The 16,260-nt window shown below is 42.4% G+C and overlaps 1 protein-coding gene across 2 annotated transcripts in view; it reads right to left on the reverse strand.

Moving 5' to 3' along the window:
• VPS41 (VPS41 subunit of HOPS complex) overlaps positions 1–10,403 on the reverse strand; it is a 191,855-nt gene extending 181,452 nt beyond the window's left edge. For both annotated transcript variants that reach the window (XM_086395970.1, XM_086395968.1), the window contains exon 1: positions 10,366–10,403. In XM_086395970.1, the coding sequence (XP_086252096.1) occupies positions 10,366–10,386 (21 nt within the window). In that variant the 5' untranslated portion in view covers positions 10,387–10,403. The remainder of the gene's footprint in view (positions 1–10,365) is intronic.
• Between the last annotated feature and the right edge of the window lie 5,857 nt (positions 10,404–16,260).

Below are 16,260 nucleotides of genomic sequence, written 5' to 3' on the forward strand. Positions count from 1 at the left end.
AAAACTTTCAGGGAACACTTGACTACTCTTTTCCAAAACTGACACTAAATCGAAGGAAACATTTTTTTCCTAATTTGCGATCCATTCAAATATAAACATGGTGTATAAGGACAAACATCCCACTTACATGCGTCATTAAAACAAAAACATAAGTCCCCAACCAGCAATTTCAATCCAAAAACTCAAAATCAAATTACACATTTGTTCCCACCAGAAACCACGCAGAAGCAGAATCTAATACCTTAAGGCATGCAAATATCAGACGTCTGAGTCTTCCAGCCCTCCTGTGGCTGCTGGTATCAACAAAGAACATTTATTTCAGGACACTCAGAGACTTAGCATCAGCACCAGCATGAACCTCCCAAACGGAGCTGTGGCCTCAAAAAATGACACTTCTACCCACGATGCTATCAAAGCCCTGCATAAGTGCCTTCAGGAACTGGCCTGGTTTGTTATTTCTTAGCATCCTTCATTCATCAAGCCCCACTGCTCAATGCTCCAGAGAAAGAGGCTAGAGAAGATCTAAAGTGAATGTACCCAGTGACCCAGAAGAAGGCTGAACATAGAGAAATAGTGACTTCCAAACATTTTCTTTTTTTAACTTCACATACTCCTGGTGGCTCAGCGGTAAAGAATCTGCCTGCCAGTGAAGGCGATGTGGGTTTGATCCCTGGGTCGGGAAGATCCCCAATGAAGGAAATGACAACCCACTCCAGTATTCTTGCCTGGGAAATCCCATGGACAGAGAAGCCTGGTGGGCTACTGTCCATGGGGTCACAAAATACCAGACACGACTTAGAGACTAAACAAACAACCTTCAAATCATCAAAGTGTAAGTTATAAAACTGTGCTAGCTTCTAAGATAAATATGTCAGACACAACAAGACAAACATCGCAGTATTCCACTTATAAGACAGAAAGCTGAACAGAGGTTACCTAGAGCTGATGCTGGGGGAATGAGAGTTATTGTTTAATGGGTACAGTTCCAGTTTTGTGATGACAGAAAGTTCTAGAGATAGATGGTGGTAATGACTGCACAAAGGTGAATGTACTTAATGCCACTGATTCCTTACACTTAAAAATGGTTAAAATGGTATACATTATATGTATCTTATCATAATAAAAAAATGTGCTGCTCTGCTTGAAGCCAAAACGAAGGGCTGGAAAGCATCTAGTGACACAAATGTATAGTTGGACAAGTTCTGGGCAACAGACTGAAATCTAACTAAGTCAACAACTGTTTCATTTTACCTTTCTTTTGAACATCAATCCCTTAAACTTAATCATGTGTCCAAACAGCATTAACTAAAAATCTCACTGCCTTGACAGGTGACCTCTTGAATCTACTCAACCACTGACAGAATCATCTTCCCAAAACACACAGTAGACTGGTCACTGCTCTCCAGCAAGATCATTGAAGCCCACCCCAATCTGGCCCCCAGTGCACTTTCAGCCTCACTCCCCACTCTCTGTACAGACCCATGGCCCTCCAGGCACACTGGGTGACTTCTCATCCAGAGATCACATGCTCAAGTCTCTACGTCATTGGGAGCAAGAGTGACTTGCAGTCTGGATGTCAACTGTAGGTGTTTTGTTTGGTCTAAGTAGTGTTTTTAAGACCTTCACATAAAAATCTGTATTTCTGACTTCATAAACTCAGATAAACCTGAAATCCACATTTCCACAGAACATCGGTTGGGGCTGAGCAGCTATGGTCCTGGAGACAGAATGCACTTCACCACCAACACCCCAAAAGTCCTGACACCAGGCAGTCCCATTCGTGGCCACTTCACACGCCCGCCTTGAGCTTGTGATGCCAGTGCCGAGCCTCCTGAAGCACTTCCTTGCTTAGAAGGCCCTTGGCCCAACTCTGCACACTTTCTAGTGCTCCTCCAACTCTCAGCATGCTCCACAGGACAATTCTCAGGAAGCACCTCCAGGAGGTAGGTACAGTCGGGCTGAGGGCCTTCAATCTTGCTTTAACAACACAGCCTGGACTGTATGTCTTCCATTTCCATGTTGCCAATGCGAGGCTAAAAAAAAGTTAGAAACTCACTGGCTGTTTCTAAATCCTAAACTTTCCTCACAGCCTAACCTAGCCCTCACCTCACTCACAGAACTGTCTCCAGTGAGTCCAGGCCACAAGGTCCAGATTTGTCCTCCTATGGCCTCTGTTTCTCCTAGTATTAATTGTCTGATCCTAGTAGTTATCCTTTTAAATTCACTGTGGATAAACCTAAAGGTTTTGCCTGTCTCCAACTATCCTACCCAAAGGATAGGATTCAACAGCTGGTTGCTGATGATCACGATGAGAAGAAATAAGGTGCTGTAGAGAGAATGTGGAGAATTAGGGGACCCTCTTACACTGCTGGTGGGAATGTAAATTGGTGCAGCCACTATGGAAAACAGTATGGAGGTTCCTCAAAAAATTAAGAGCTGCCATATGATCCAGCAACCGCACTTCTGGGCATATATCCAGAAAAGATGAAAAGCCTAATTTGAAAAGATACATGCATCCCAATGTTCATAGCAGTACCATTTTCCATAGCCAAAACAGGAAGCAATCTAAATGTCCATCAACAGATGAATGGATGAAAGGAGATGGAATACTATTATGCTGCTGCTGCTGCTGCTGCTAAGTCGCTTCAGTCGTGTCTGACTCTGTGCGACCCCATAGATGGCAGCCTACCAGGTTCCCCCGTCCCTGGGATTCTCCAGGCAAGAACACTGGAGTGGGTTCCCATTTCCTTCTCCAATGCATGAAAGTGAAAAGTGAAAGTGAAGTCACTCAGTCGTGTCCGACTCTTCGCGACCCCATGGACTGCAGCCTACCAGGCTCCTCCGTCCATGGGATTTTCCAGGCAAGAGTACTGGAGAGGGGTGCCACTGCCTTCTACTATTATGCTACCAGTATACAATGGAATACTACTTTGCCATAGAAAAGAATGAAACAATGCCACTTGAAGCAACATGGATGGACCTAGAGATCATCATACTAAGTGAAATGAGTCAGAAAGAGAAAAACAAATACCATATGAAATCACTTACATGTGGAGTCTAAAATATGGCACAAATGCACTAACCTACAAAACAGAATCACAGAGAAAAGAGATTTGTGGTTGCTGGGGTATGGGTGGGGTGAGGAAGAATGGACTAGGAATTTGGGATTAGCAGATGCAAACTGTTATATATAGAAGAGATAAACAACAAGTTCCTACTATATAGCACAGGGAACTATAGTACCTTAATGTTAAATGTTTAATCATAATGTTAAAGAATAGGAAAAAGAATATATATAAATATATATATATATAAAACTGAATCACTTTGCTGTACAGCAGAAAGTAAAATACTGTAAATCAACTATGGTGCTCAGTCATTCAGTGGTGTCCAACTTTTTGAAACTCCAGGGACCACCAGACTTCTCAGTCCATGAAATTGTCCAGGTAAGAATACTGCCCTGGGTTGCCATTTCCTCCTCCAGGGTATCTTCCAGACCCGGGGACTGAACCCATGTTTCTTGCATTTCCTGCACTGGCAGGCGGATTCTTTACAACTAGCGCCACCTGGGAAGCCCGTAAATCAGCTATACTTCAATAAAATAAATCTTAAAAAAAAAAATAAATAAATAAGCTGCTAATCCAAGGCAGTAACACTGTACCTCCTCTGTATGTTCCTTTCCCACTTGTGAATAAGAGTAAGTGCATTTGCTCCAGCTCATTAGCTCATGGCTACAGGACAGTGACAGAAGGGGACAGAGGGGTGACAGCACAAACAAGGACAGAGTGATTCACACAGTGTTAACCACCTAGCAGCAGCCCCGGGAAGGAGCTAACTGGGTGCTCGGAAGAGCCCCACAAGGTCTTTCCATGCACCTCAACCCTGAGCCCACCATCAGGGCCCCGTGACAGCAGCCTGGAAGAAGATACAGCACACCAGCCTCAGAGGTCAGGAGGGGTTCAGCAGACGGTCAGCCCAGGAAGAGAAAGATAAGCCAGGACTTCCGAGGTTGTGAAATCCTCACAATTTGGAGGGAATAGTTTGCTAAGCACCGTGAAGAGAATCTGGGGGAGAAATGGGAGATTGGAGCTTGAGGAAGGCCAGCTCCAAACTCTGCAGGATGAAGAAACAGAGGAGACACCAGGCCCCAGAGAACCAGACAGGGCTGGAGATGGACGTGAAACACACAACACTTCCTGCCACCTTCTCTCCCGTCCCAACACACCGTGTGCCATGGCTGAGCCTGACGACAGAGTGCGACAGGTTCCGACAGCTGACAAAGGCCCGGAAAGAGGAATATTTTGTGTGAATTGTATTTGATATCCTTGTGCACAGAGCTTCATTACAGAAAGCTTTGGGTCCCGCAAGGACTAGGCTGTCTGAGTAAGATGAAAGGATACCCTGGGAGCTGACAGAAGCCGAAGACGCAGGTTACCAACCTTGTTCAACCCACCAGGCTCAGCGGCTGCACTCATTTCACTCTGCAAATGAAGGAAAGCCTCGAGGACTGCCCCCGCCTGGTGCCTACTGGCCCCATCCCAAACCTGACTTTGCATCAGAGCCATCTAAACTCAGTTTGGGGAACTGGCTAATATTTGCTAATCCACTCCATGGTTTGTTTGTTTTTTTTTTCTTTTCCATTATGTTTTATTGAATATAGTTATGGATTTTTTGAACTGTGGTGTTGGAGAAGACTCTTGAGAGTCCCTTGGACTTCAAGGAGATCCAACCAGTGCATCCTAAAGGAAATCAGTCCTGAATATTCATTGGAAGGACTGATGCTGAAGCCAAAACTCCAATACTTTGGCCACCTGATGTGAAGAACTAACTCATTGAAAAAGACCCTGATGTTGGGAAAGACTGAAGGAGGGAGAAGGGGACGACAGAGGATGAGATGGTTGGATGGCATCGTCAACATGATGGACATGAGTCTGAGTAGGCTCCAGGAGTTGATGGACAAGGAGGCCTGGCATGCTGCAGTTCATGGAGTCACAAGGAGTCGGACACGAGTGAGTGACTGAACTGAAGTGACAGATTTTTCTTTTCCATTATAGATAGTGAAGATAGTTCCCTGTGATATACAGTAGGATATTGTTGTTCATCCTTTCTCTATATAATAGTGTGCATCTCCCAGTCCATCCCTCCCCTACTTCTTCCATCGTGGCAACCACAAACCTGTCCTCTATGTCTTTGAGTCTGTTTCTGTTTCATAGGTAAGTTCACTTGTGTCATGTTTCAGATTCCATATATAAGTGGTATCATATGGTATTTGTCTCTTTCTGACTGACTTCATTTAGTATCCACTCCATCTTCACAGATTCTGATGCTGTAGGTATAAATCAGAGTCCAGACTCACAAGGATTTGATAAAGCAAACAAACAAAAAAAACCCACTAAGGAAGATCAAGTTTCTAGAAGAAACAAAGGCGACTGTGACTGAGTAGCCATGAGCAGGGAGCTGCATGAAACACAGAAGCCCACCCGGATCTGATGAGTGGTCTCTCCGAAAGGTGGTAATCTGGGAGCCAGTGAGGCTACTAATGATCAGCTGATGCCATCAGCCTCCAGCCAACCAAGCCAGAGGAAGATGGGAGGAAAAACTCACAAGGTACCAAGGTCATTGGCTGAGCTAATTCATGACTATACTTGTTACATAATGGTAAAGAATGGGTTGCCTAAAGACTTCTCCGATCCTATGCTTTTGCAACTTCTTGTTCAGGGCTTTGCTTTTCCTTTAGTTATTTATTAGTAAGTGAAAGTGAAAAGTGTTAGTTGCTCAGTTGTGTCCAACTCTTTGCAACCCCATGGACTGTAGCCTGCCAGGCTCCTGTCTATGGGGGTTTCCAGGCAAGAATACTAGAGTGGGTAGCCATTCCCTTCTCCAAGGGATCTTTCCAACTCAGGGATAAAACCCTGGCCTCCTGCATTGCAGGCAAATTCTTTATGGTCTAAGCCACCAGAGAAGCCCACTTATTAGTAAAGCTGCTTTTAAAAGATCTATCTTGACCAAACTATATGAAGATTGTCTGCACCTTAGCCAATCCAAGTTTGGGTTATAAATCATTGTCCTATTTACAAGCCAATTGTTTCAATCTGGTACTGTAACATACTTTATCTCATTTCACATTCACAAGAATCCTGGGGAGTAAAATCCCCAAGCTACAGGCTGGAAGCAAGAAGCCTGTGACACTCAAATATCTGTCACCTTGATTTTGACTTTTACACAGGGCACAATCACATGAGGGTAAACCTGCTCACCAATGTACTATCTCATAATCCTAAAATGCTCTACAGTACAGAGAGAATGTCCCTAATTTCTAAAAGGCAGAGGGAAACTCAGTGTAGAAGCTCTCTGATCTGGTCAAAGAATAGATGATCTGAGTGACCAAGTATTTTAATGGACCAGGTTCCCTCCTGGTTGGGAGGAAAAGAGAGTACCCAGGGAGTTGACAGAGTAATGAACGTAGGAAATGTAACCTACAATCCACGTGACCGAAAAGCTTTCAAAACTTTCAGGTAAAACAACAGCACAAATTCTTTGAACCTAGCTTAACAATTTGATGTTTTCAATTCAGAAGGCTATTCTCCCCCTAATAAATCCATGTAAACATTTTATTAAGTACCTAGTACCTGTGTAAGGCACTGGCTCTGTCAGAGATACAGACATGAGTAAACTCTGTGCTCGTTCTTAAGGACTCAGCAATCTGCAGTAGAGCTAAGACAAATACACAAACTACAAACAGCCAGACTTCGGGCAGAATGTCACTCATAAGCACAGTATGGGCAAATAGTGTCAGGCATCTGTGATTACGAAGGTCAACTATAAATCATTTTGGCAAGAGGTAAAATGGCTGGTTAGAGGATTTCCAGGCACAATGCAAGGTATTAGCTCTTTCTGTGAACTAATATATATGTAGTTATTTTTACTAACCACTTCAACCATTCTCAGAATAAACAAAGATTTCCCAATGACTTTTTAAAAAAAGTTCATTCATATCCAAAAAGTGATCGTTTTTTAATCTTTTTTTTTTTTTTTTTTGGCTGCACAACACAGCTTGCAAATCTTAGTTCCCAGACTAGAGATAGAACCCCTGCCTCCCACTGGAAGCACAGAATCCTAACCACTGGATCGCCAGGATATTCCCCCAAGAGAGATCTTGAGTTTGCAAGTCTGTGAACTGTGTTATATTAACTCAGTATATATCCCACTCTCTTGGTTCTTCCTAAAATTAAGAGGGATAAAAGAGCCATCACCAAAAATACAACACTCAGAAAAGTTAAGAGGAGAGGTTGATTTAGAATAAGTTCTATTTTCTGTTTTTTGGCCAAGCAGCATGTGGGTTCTTAGTTCTCCAACCAAGGATCAAACCTGAGCCCCATGCATTGGAAGCTCGGAGTCTTAACTACTGAACTGCCAGGGAAGCCCCTTAAGTAACTTTTTAAAAGGCAGAGTATTCTGGTAAAAAAATCATGAGCGTTGGAGACAGAATACTGGAGATTTATTATAGACACAAGCCTGGGCAAGTTACTTAAGGCATATGAATTTCAATGTGCTTATCTGTAAAATTCAATCATTTAACACATATTGAGAACCAAGCACTTTTCCAGGTGTCAGGCATACATCAATGAACAAATCCTTGCCATCATGGAGCTTACATTCCATAGAAAGTATATATAAAAATGAATATAAAAATATACAGAATATAGGGAGGGGAGAAAGGAGATTTAAAAACACAGTATGTCAGATGGTCATGAGCACTAAGGAGAAAATTACACAGAAGGCGGTTTTGAAGAATGGTCAGGGAAGGTCTCACACAGAAAGACAGCACCTAGAACAAACACTAGAAACAAAATAACACCAGAAACAAAAAGGAAGTGAGAGAAAGTCCTGTTAATATCTGGGGTCCAAAAAAGTGAGCAGCGTGAGCAAAGGTCCTGAGGCAGGTACACGCCTAGTTTGTTGAAAGCAGAGTAAGAAAGCCAGGGTAGCTGATGCAGAGTGACAGAAAGGGAAGAGAATAGTGGAAAATGAGGTCTGAGAACAAGAATGGGGAGCAATTGTGATAAGGTGCTACAGGGCAACTAGACTATCCTAAGGACTCTTTTTTTTTTTTTCCAGAGTGCATAGGCAGCCACCTGAAAGTTTGGAACATAGGAGGTGACTGATCTGACTTACATATCAGAGTAAAATTTACCAACAGAATTCTTTTGTAAGGACCAAATGAAACATGAGACGATTCTTTAAACTGGAAGGTCCTATAAAAACGCAAACCATTCTTACTATACTATGAACTTTCTAAGTGTCTTCTTAATCAAACAGCTTGGCTAAACTCCTACACAAAACCATAGCAGACACTAGTTAGTAAATACTAGTTTGTAAACACTAAGAACAACTCTCCCTGGTCTTGACACTGTATCTAAGAATGTAGGAGCTTGGCTTTTCGCTTTTAAATGAAACTACCAAAAATTTTTATTTTAGGGACTTCCCTGGTGGTCCAGTGGCTAAGACTCTGCGCTTCCAATGCAGGAAGCCCAGGTTTGAGCCGTGGTCAGGGAACTAGATCCCACATACCGAAACTAAGAGTTCACAGGCTGCAACCAAAGATCCGGAGTGCCACAGTTAAGACCTAGAGCAGCCACAGAATTTTTTTTTTTAACAGGAGAGATGAATAGTGTGAAAACCAATCTCACAATCATCAAATCCAGCTGTGAGTCATGCAATTACATGAGCTTAATAAGCATATCCTACTAAACTGCTTGAAATGGAAAAGGAGGCTCCAGGGGTACAGAGGAGACTCATCTGTTAACATAATGAAGACCCAAAAACTTAATTTCTACCTTGGCGAATTTATTATTTATTGGCATGTGCGAAAATTACACAGGACAATTTTCATTATGTAATTGAAGTATGTTGAAGGCAATGGCACCCCACTCCAGTACTCTTGCCTGGAAAAATGCCATGGATGGAGGAGCCTGGAAAGCTGCAGTCAATGGGGTCGCTGAGGGTTGGACACAACTGAGCGACTTCACTTTCACTTTTCACTTTCATGCATTGGAGAAGGAAATGGCAACCCACTCCAGTGTTCTCGCCTGGAGAATCCCAGGGACGGGGGAGCCTCATGGGCTGCCGTCCATTGGGTCGCACAGAGTCGGACACGACTGGGGCGACTTAGCAGCAGCAGCAGCAAATGGTACAAAGTAAATTTTTAAAGTAAATAAACTTCCTATATGATACTAGACAGCGCATCAAGTCACTGCTTACAAGCAATTATGCAAACTGATGGCCCTGTTAATTCATAAGGAAAAACAATTCCAAGATAAAATAACACTGGAAACGGAAATTTAAGGTACTTTCCCAAATTCCGACCTGCCTTTGGGGGGTGGGGGATGTGGGGGATGAGAGGTACTCGATGTTACTTTGTCATTTCATCTAATGTCTGGCTACCACTATTGCCTATATGAAAATAACAACTGCCATTACTAATCTTTCCCTAAACTCCAGTGTCACACTGCTAGGTGTAGGCTGAACACCGCCAGCTGATAATCAGCAACTATCCCACATAACTTTTACTGAGCCAAACTTCTTCTAAGCACTTTAAATTTGCGTTAGACCCAGTCCTTCTTAAATCACCCTATGAGGACTACTATAATTATCTCCATCTCTATAAACAATTAGCCCAAAGTCACATTTTAAGAAAAGGAACGAGCACTAGAGCCTGAGATTTGTTTGCTCCCTGACTGATGCACTTAACCACTGCCAGATAAAACAGATTTGTAACTAAATGAAACTGATCCAAAATAAAACTCAACAGATACAACATTGACTTAGCTCTGTAGGGAAATGAAATTGACCCGAAGTAAAACTCATCAGATGCAACACTGACCTAGCTTGGTACCCAAATGAAATAGACCTGAAACAAACCTAAGCACATCTATTTCGCCTTCCTAGCCCACCTGCAAATCAGCTCTTTCAGTCCTACTTCGAGTGGAAAGGGACTTAAATCTCAGTCACCTGACCTCAAAACTCAAATCAGGTGTGATGCCTCCCAGAAGCAGCCAGTCCCTGAGAGAGCCTAAGTTGCCTTCAAGCCAAAATTTCTCAGAACACAGGCCATAAGGCTAGAGCCAAAGGGAGGGTCGCCCCACAAATGCTGGGGGTGTGTCGAGGCGCTGTCTCCGCCTGCGGTCCAAAAGACTGCATCCCACTTGCCTCTCCGCTCCCCGAAATGAACTTTGGCCATACCCCAGCCCCACGTGAGCCTGCCTGGCCCGGCAGCAGCCCCACTCCTCCGCAGCAACACCACTTCACGCCCCCATCGCCCCACCCTCGCCTCCCATTCCCCTGCCTAGGAACTGCAGCCCTTACCTGCTCTTCTGCTTCCGCCATGGCGCAGCCGGGGAGTCACCTGATCCACCCGGAAATGAGAGAAAACAAGACCCTGGAACCCAGGGCATGCTGGGAAATGTAGTTTTAGCGTCATCTGAGCCTAGAAATTTATTTTAGCTGATGAACCTGCTGGACTTCATTCCGGCTTCCAATTCTCCAGGTTAAATGGAATTGTGCTTTGGGGAATCCAAACATAACCATTGTTAATGCTACGATTTATTTCATCGTCGATCTTATCGTTTCCGTCATTACTATAGTTGAAGAAAAGTTGCAAGGCTCTAGGTAGCCTGGAGGTAAAACTCCCTTCCAGGTCCTCCCCACCATTCTATGCAAAACAAAGAACTCTCTCACCGGAAGAAAAAATGGACATTAGGCTGATTACGCCCAGCTCCCAGCCGGTCCAGTCTCTGGCCAATCTCCAGAATTCCTTGCCCAGCCATTTAAGAGATAACTACTCTGAACAACCTTGGAGAAGAACAGGCCCCTTTAAGACAGTAACTTTCCACATACATGCCTATATATACTTACTCATTTCTTAGGTTAGTGCAGAAGCTCGTTAATCTGACTGCTGCCCCTTCTCGTCTCATTAAAGGTGATCTGTTCCTGTAAAGTGCTGGTCTCTTTCTTTTTTTGAACCTTGCCTTCTCTAACTCCCTTACCCTACAACAGTATTTTATATTTGCTGTATATCAGATCCTGAGCTTAGAGTTTTGCGCAGTGTCTCATTTAATCCTCCCAGCAATCTTTACTGTTATTCCCATTTTATAGAGGGGAACACCTTGGCTCGAAGGTCACACAGTCAAGGAAAGAACTAGAGTTCGGATTTGGCTTTGTCTGATGCTAAAGACTCTGTGATTACCAAATCCTTCATCTAAAAGTGTCCTTGCTTAAAAAAAAAAAAAAGTATATTATATGAATACAAAGCAGTTTTTGAAATAAAGAACCAGAGACAATTTATCCTCCAAAAATATTTAGCTCCTACTCTTTGCTGCTACTTTTAAGTTGTTCTCTTCTGGCACCTGGACATGCTAACTTTTAAACAATGTCCATTGTTTAATTATTTAAGTTTTCACTGAGTATATTCCATGGGTAAATATTCAAGATAGAATATAAATCTGTCCTTGGTAAAATCTGTAAAACCACTGTATTAATTCCATCCTTTAGAATGAATGATCCCCTCTCCATTTTTCTGGACATTATGAAGGCTCCTTCCTAATCCTCAAAATCTGCAGTATCCTGTCCAAAGATGGGCATTTCCTTCTTTCCTCTCATCTCCAGGAGGTAGGAACTACTAGAGGGCATCTACAGTAGTCACAAATGACAGCACCTGGTGGGTGCCCGGTACTTATTGACTCTTGTGCTGCATGAACTCTGAGCTAGTAGGAAATCATGGACTCAGAACTCTGTTGCCTCCCAGATCTCTCCCTGTAACCTGCTCAACCCATGATTCCTCAACCCCCAGGTGACATCATCTGAAACACTTACCTTCTCCCCTGTGCCAAAAGAGCCTTAGTTCCACCTTCTTCTTCCAAGTTTTGTGGGGGTCCCTCTTCTATTTTGCTGATCACTTAGTCACAGGGAATAAAAACACACCAACACCATGGTATCTAGGTATATGTAGCCAAGCACTCCATACCCTAAGTATCAACATTTCCAGTTTGGTAAGTTTCTAAAATCTGTCACAAAACTTCCCAGGACCAAACATTCATTACTCACGATGGACTTTCAGTCCCACAAGGATCCTTATACCAACTGAAGAGGCTGTGGAAGCCCCCATTAGAGTCATCACAGAAAAAAGAAATAAGCCTAGACCGCTACCATTCTGACTTTCCTCACACACTGTAATTGTTCCTTCTCCATTAGGACATAGACCCACCCATAAACTTCTAGGGCTACACCCTCTCCAAATTGGCAATCTCTTCTGCTTTAAAAAAAAAAAACAAAAAAACTTTTTATTATATATTGGCTGCTGCGGCTGCTAAATCGCTTCAGTTGTGTCCGACTCTGTGCGACCCCACAGATGGCAGCCCACTAGGCTCCTCTGTCCCTGGGATTCTCCAGGCAAGAACACTGGAGTGGGTTGCCATTTCCTTCTCCAATGCATGAAAGTGAAAAGTGAAAGTGAAGTCACTCAGTCGTGTCCAACTCTTAGCGACCCCATGGACTGCAGCCTACCAGGCTCCTCCGTCCATGGGATTTTGCAGGCAAGAGGACTGGAGTGGGGTGCCATTGCCTTCTCCGATTATATATTGGAGTATCTCCAATTAACAATGTTGTCATAGTGTCAGGTGCACTGCAAAGCATCTCAGCCATACATGTACTTGAACTCTTCTGCTTTGATGAAACATAGGCTCAGGATTAGGAAGGAAAATAGAAGATTATAACCACTATCTTGCCCCTAGGGTGTTCTTGTTGTATTGTTCAGTTTTATTGTGGTGAGAGGTCAAGTAACACTTCCAGAAAAAGAGAGACTAAATACTGGAGATAAGTGAGAAAACCCCCACTGAAATTCAGAACAAAGTCTTGTTCTCCTAAAGTTGTTTTTCTCTTTAAATTAGGAGTTTGGGATTAACATATACACACTACTATATATAAAATAGATAAATAACAAGCACCTACTGTACAGCACAGGGAACAAACTCAATATCTTATAATAACCACCTGTAAGGGGAAAGGACCTGAAAAAGAATGATTATATAATAACTGAATCACTATTCTGTACATCTGAAGCTAACACATCATTGTAAATTAATTATACTTTAAAAAGAGAGAAAGAAGTAAAAAAAAATTGTTTTTCTTTTCCAACAGTATGTGCACCCTCAAAATTCTGGGGAGGTGCTAGATTCTCTCTCTCCTTCTAGGCCAGCAGTCTTCCTCCTAATCCCTCTTGGCCTCTGATGCCAGCTGTGCTGAGTCTTCTCCCATATCCCTGTCACTTGGCCCCGTGTTGATGGTAGAATTAGAGGTGGGGATCAGTGGAAAGCCATTATTGAAAAGATCTTCTGAGAGTCACAATCAGCTCCTTGCCCAGGGCTGCTGCTCTTTGATTTCATTCTGAATATATGCTACCTTTTCTTTTCTTGAAGGCTGGAGATCCCTAGGTCTGTGTGATGGATGAGTCTTCTCCACAAACTCTCCAAGGGACACATTTCTCTCATTTGCCACACAGGTTCTGCTCTGGGGACCCTCTTGGTGGAGAACATCCAATGGCAGCCCAAGAAAGCAAAGTTGGAGGCGGGTCATCAGCTCTGGGCCTTCCTGGTCTTACTACTTTTCTGGAATGCAGAATGTTCAGCCTCCTTCTCTTCCTCAAAAAGGGTGTTATGTGCTTGATTGAAGATGTAGTCAAAATGTACAGCAGAATTCTCTGCTCATTCAACCTCAGAGACAATGGCTGCCCCAAGACTATTCCCCATTAGGTGTACTGGCTTAACTATGATAAAATATGATGAGTATTATATATAATACTGTTTCCTTTGGAGTAGACTGGAGTGAAATGACAAAGATATGGCAAGATGAATTAGAGGAAGAAAGCCCCTTCAGGCTGACAGGTTCACATTGTGCCTGTGAACAAGATGAAATTCATATGTGACCTCTGTGCCTCAAGTTTTCTTCTGTGAAATGAAAGTTTGGGGTTTCTCTTATCTAGAATGTTCTCTATCCCCTGAGACTCAGAGTGTAGTCCACAGACCAGCAGTATCCATATCACACTGGAGCTTGGAGCTTGTTAGAAATAAAGAGCTTAGGGACTTCCCTGGTGGTGCAGTGAATAGGAATCCATCTGTCAATGCAGGAGACACAGGTTCAATCCCCAGCCCGAGAAGATTTCACTAAGCCTGTGAGCCACAACGACTGAGCTCATGTGCTGCAACTACTGAAGCCAGCACAGCTCGAGCCTGTGCTATGCAACAAGAGAAGTCACCGCAATGAGAAGCCCGTGCACCACAGAGAAGAATAACTCTGGCTCCCTGCAACTAGAGAAAACCTGCACACAGCAACAAAGACCCAGCACAGCCCAAAATAAATAAATTTAAACTTTCGCTTTTTCATTTTTTAAATATTGGAAGTAAGGAACACAATTACAGGAGACTTGGAAATTACAGGACAGTTACATATGCTTCACTATATATTACAATTATTTTTTTAAAAAAAGGAAAAGAAATAAAGAGCTTAGGGCCCCTCAAGAGACATACTGAACAAGAATCTGAACTTTAGTAATTCCCCATGTGATAGGTATGTACATTAAAGTCTGAGAAATGTTCAGACTAACAGTCTTTCATTTTATGGAGAAGTGACTTTTTCTTTCCCATCATAAGGTCACTCTCTCCAGCTTCAAGTTATGGAGGTAAGAGTAAGCCTCAGCATCTCATTCTCAGTCTATAGGACCTAGTACTGTAAATAGTTCACTGGCTTGAAGGCTCTGTTTCACATGTTTGTTGTATAGGCCTGAAAGAGTTGACCAACTTGATAAATTTAGTCATTTGATTCGTAATAACCTATTTTCTTGTTAAACACTATGAGGGGCTTTAATATTTTCCATTATAAGATAGTATTTCTAGAGACTTCCCTGGTGGCCCACTGGCTAAGACTCCATGCTCCCAATTGCAGAGGGCCTAGATTCAATCCCTCGTCAGGGAACGAGATCCCATCTCTCACAACTAAGACTTTGAATGCCCCAGCTGAAAAGATCCCAAGACCCAGCACAGCCAAATAAATAAATAATTAATTAAAATATAGTATTTTTAATTTTCAGAAACTTAAAAAATCAAAGTGGAAAGATAAAGCAAAAAAAAAAAATCATCCCCTTTATCCTTTCTAATTAGATGATGCTTTAAATAATCTTTTCCCAAACATTAGCTTCCATTCCTTCTTAGATTGCTGCCTTTTTCAGTCTAAAGGTCTTTCTTGACAAGCAGTGACAAGCCAAGTTGCACCACCTTATGCTATTGACTTCTGAGCTATGATATTAATCTTGCTTTAACTTTCTCTCCCAAATAGATAAAGTAATTTTTATTCTTATCAATTTTGGTAATCCTCCACTTATTTTGCAGCTTAATTTTTCAAAACCTGTACCCACTGAAACCTGTTCCCTTCTAATATTTCAGAAGTCATCTTAAGATATAGCTTATTGTAATTTTCCCTGAGACCCCACACTAGATTTTTTTTAAAGAAACATGTCTAATTACAAAAAGAATGCATAATCATGACAGATAGTTGGGAAAATACCAAAGAAATTTTTAAATAAATTCAGAAGTCACTCAATTTCTCCCTTCTTGTAAATATTTATTCTCTCTCTCTCCCCTTCTCTTCCTTTCTTTCTCTATAAAACAAAAATTCTATCAAGATTTGTCATCTGCTTTCCTCAGTCAAACTTCAAGATCATTTTCCAATAACATTATAAATTATTATTCTAAAATGTGATTTAATGCTGCACATTAAGATTATATTCTGTGAAAATGCCATAGTTTATATAATCAACTCTCTTCTTTTTTGGAGGGTGGGGTGGGGCTTGCTGTGTGACTTGCAGGATCTTAATTCCCTAACCGGGGAACCAGGGATTGAAGCTGGGCCCCGACACTGAGAGCCCCAAGTCCTAACCACTGGACCACCAGAGAATTCCCTAATCAACTCTTTTTTATTGCATATTTTGTGTATATCTAATTAACATTCCTATGCATAATGTTGGTAGGTGCTATAATAAAAGGTGGTATCAATACAGACATAAATAGAGACAACCAAAGAACCTTCTCCAGCATGGACATCAGCCACCCTCATCTGTGTTTTGGCAGAGACTCAGTGGTCAGAGAAGGCAATGGCACCCCACTGCAGTACTCTTGCCTGGAAAATCCCATGGACGGAGGAGTCTGGTAGGCT

Source organism: Bos grunniens, chromosome 4, assembly GCF_055505025.1.
Source record: "Bos grunniens cultivar Pamir isolate PY7600 chromosome 4, Bosgru_T2T1.0, whole genome shotgun sequence".
In the NCBI taxonomy this organism is placed as follows: domain Eukaryota; kingdom Metazoa; phylum Chordata; class Mammalia; order Artiodactyla; family Bovidae; genus Bos; species Bos grunniens.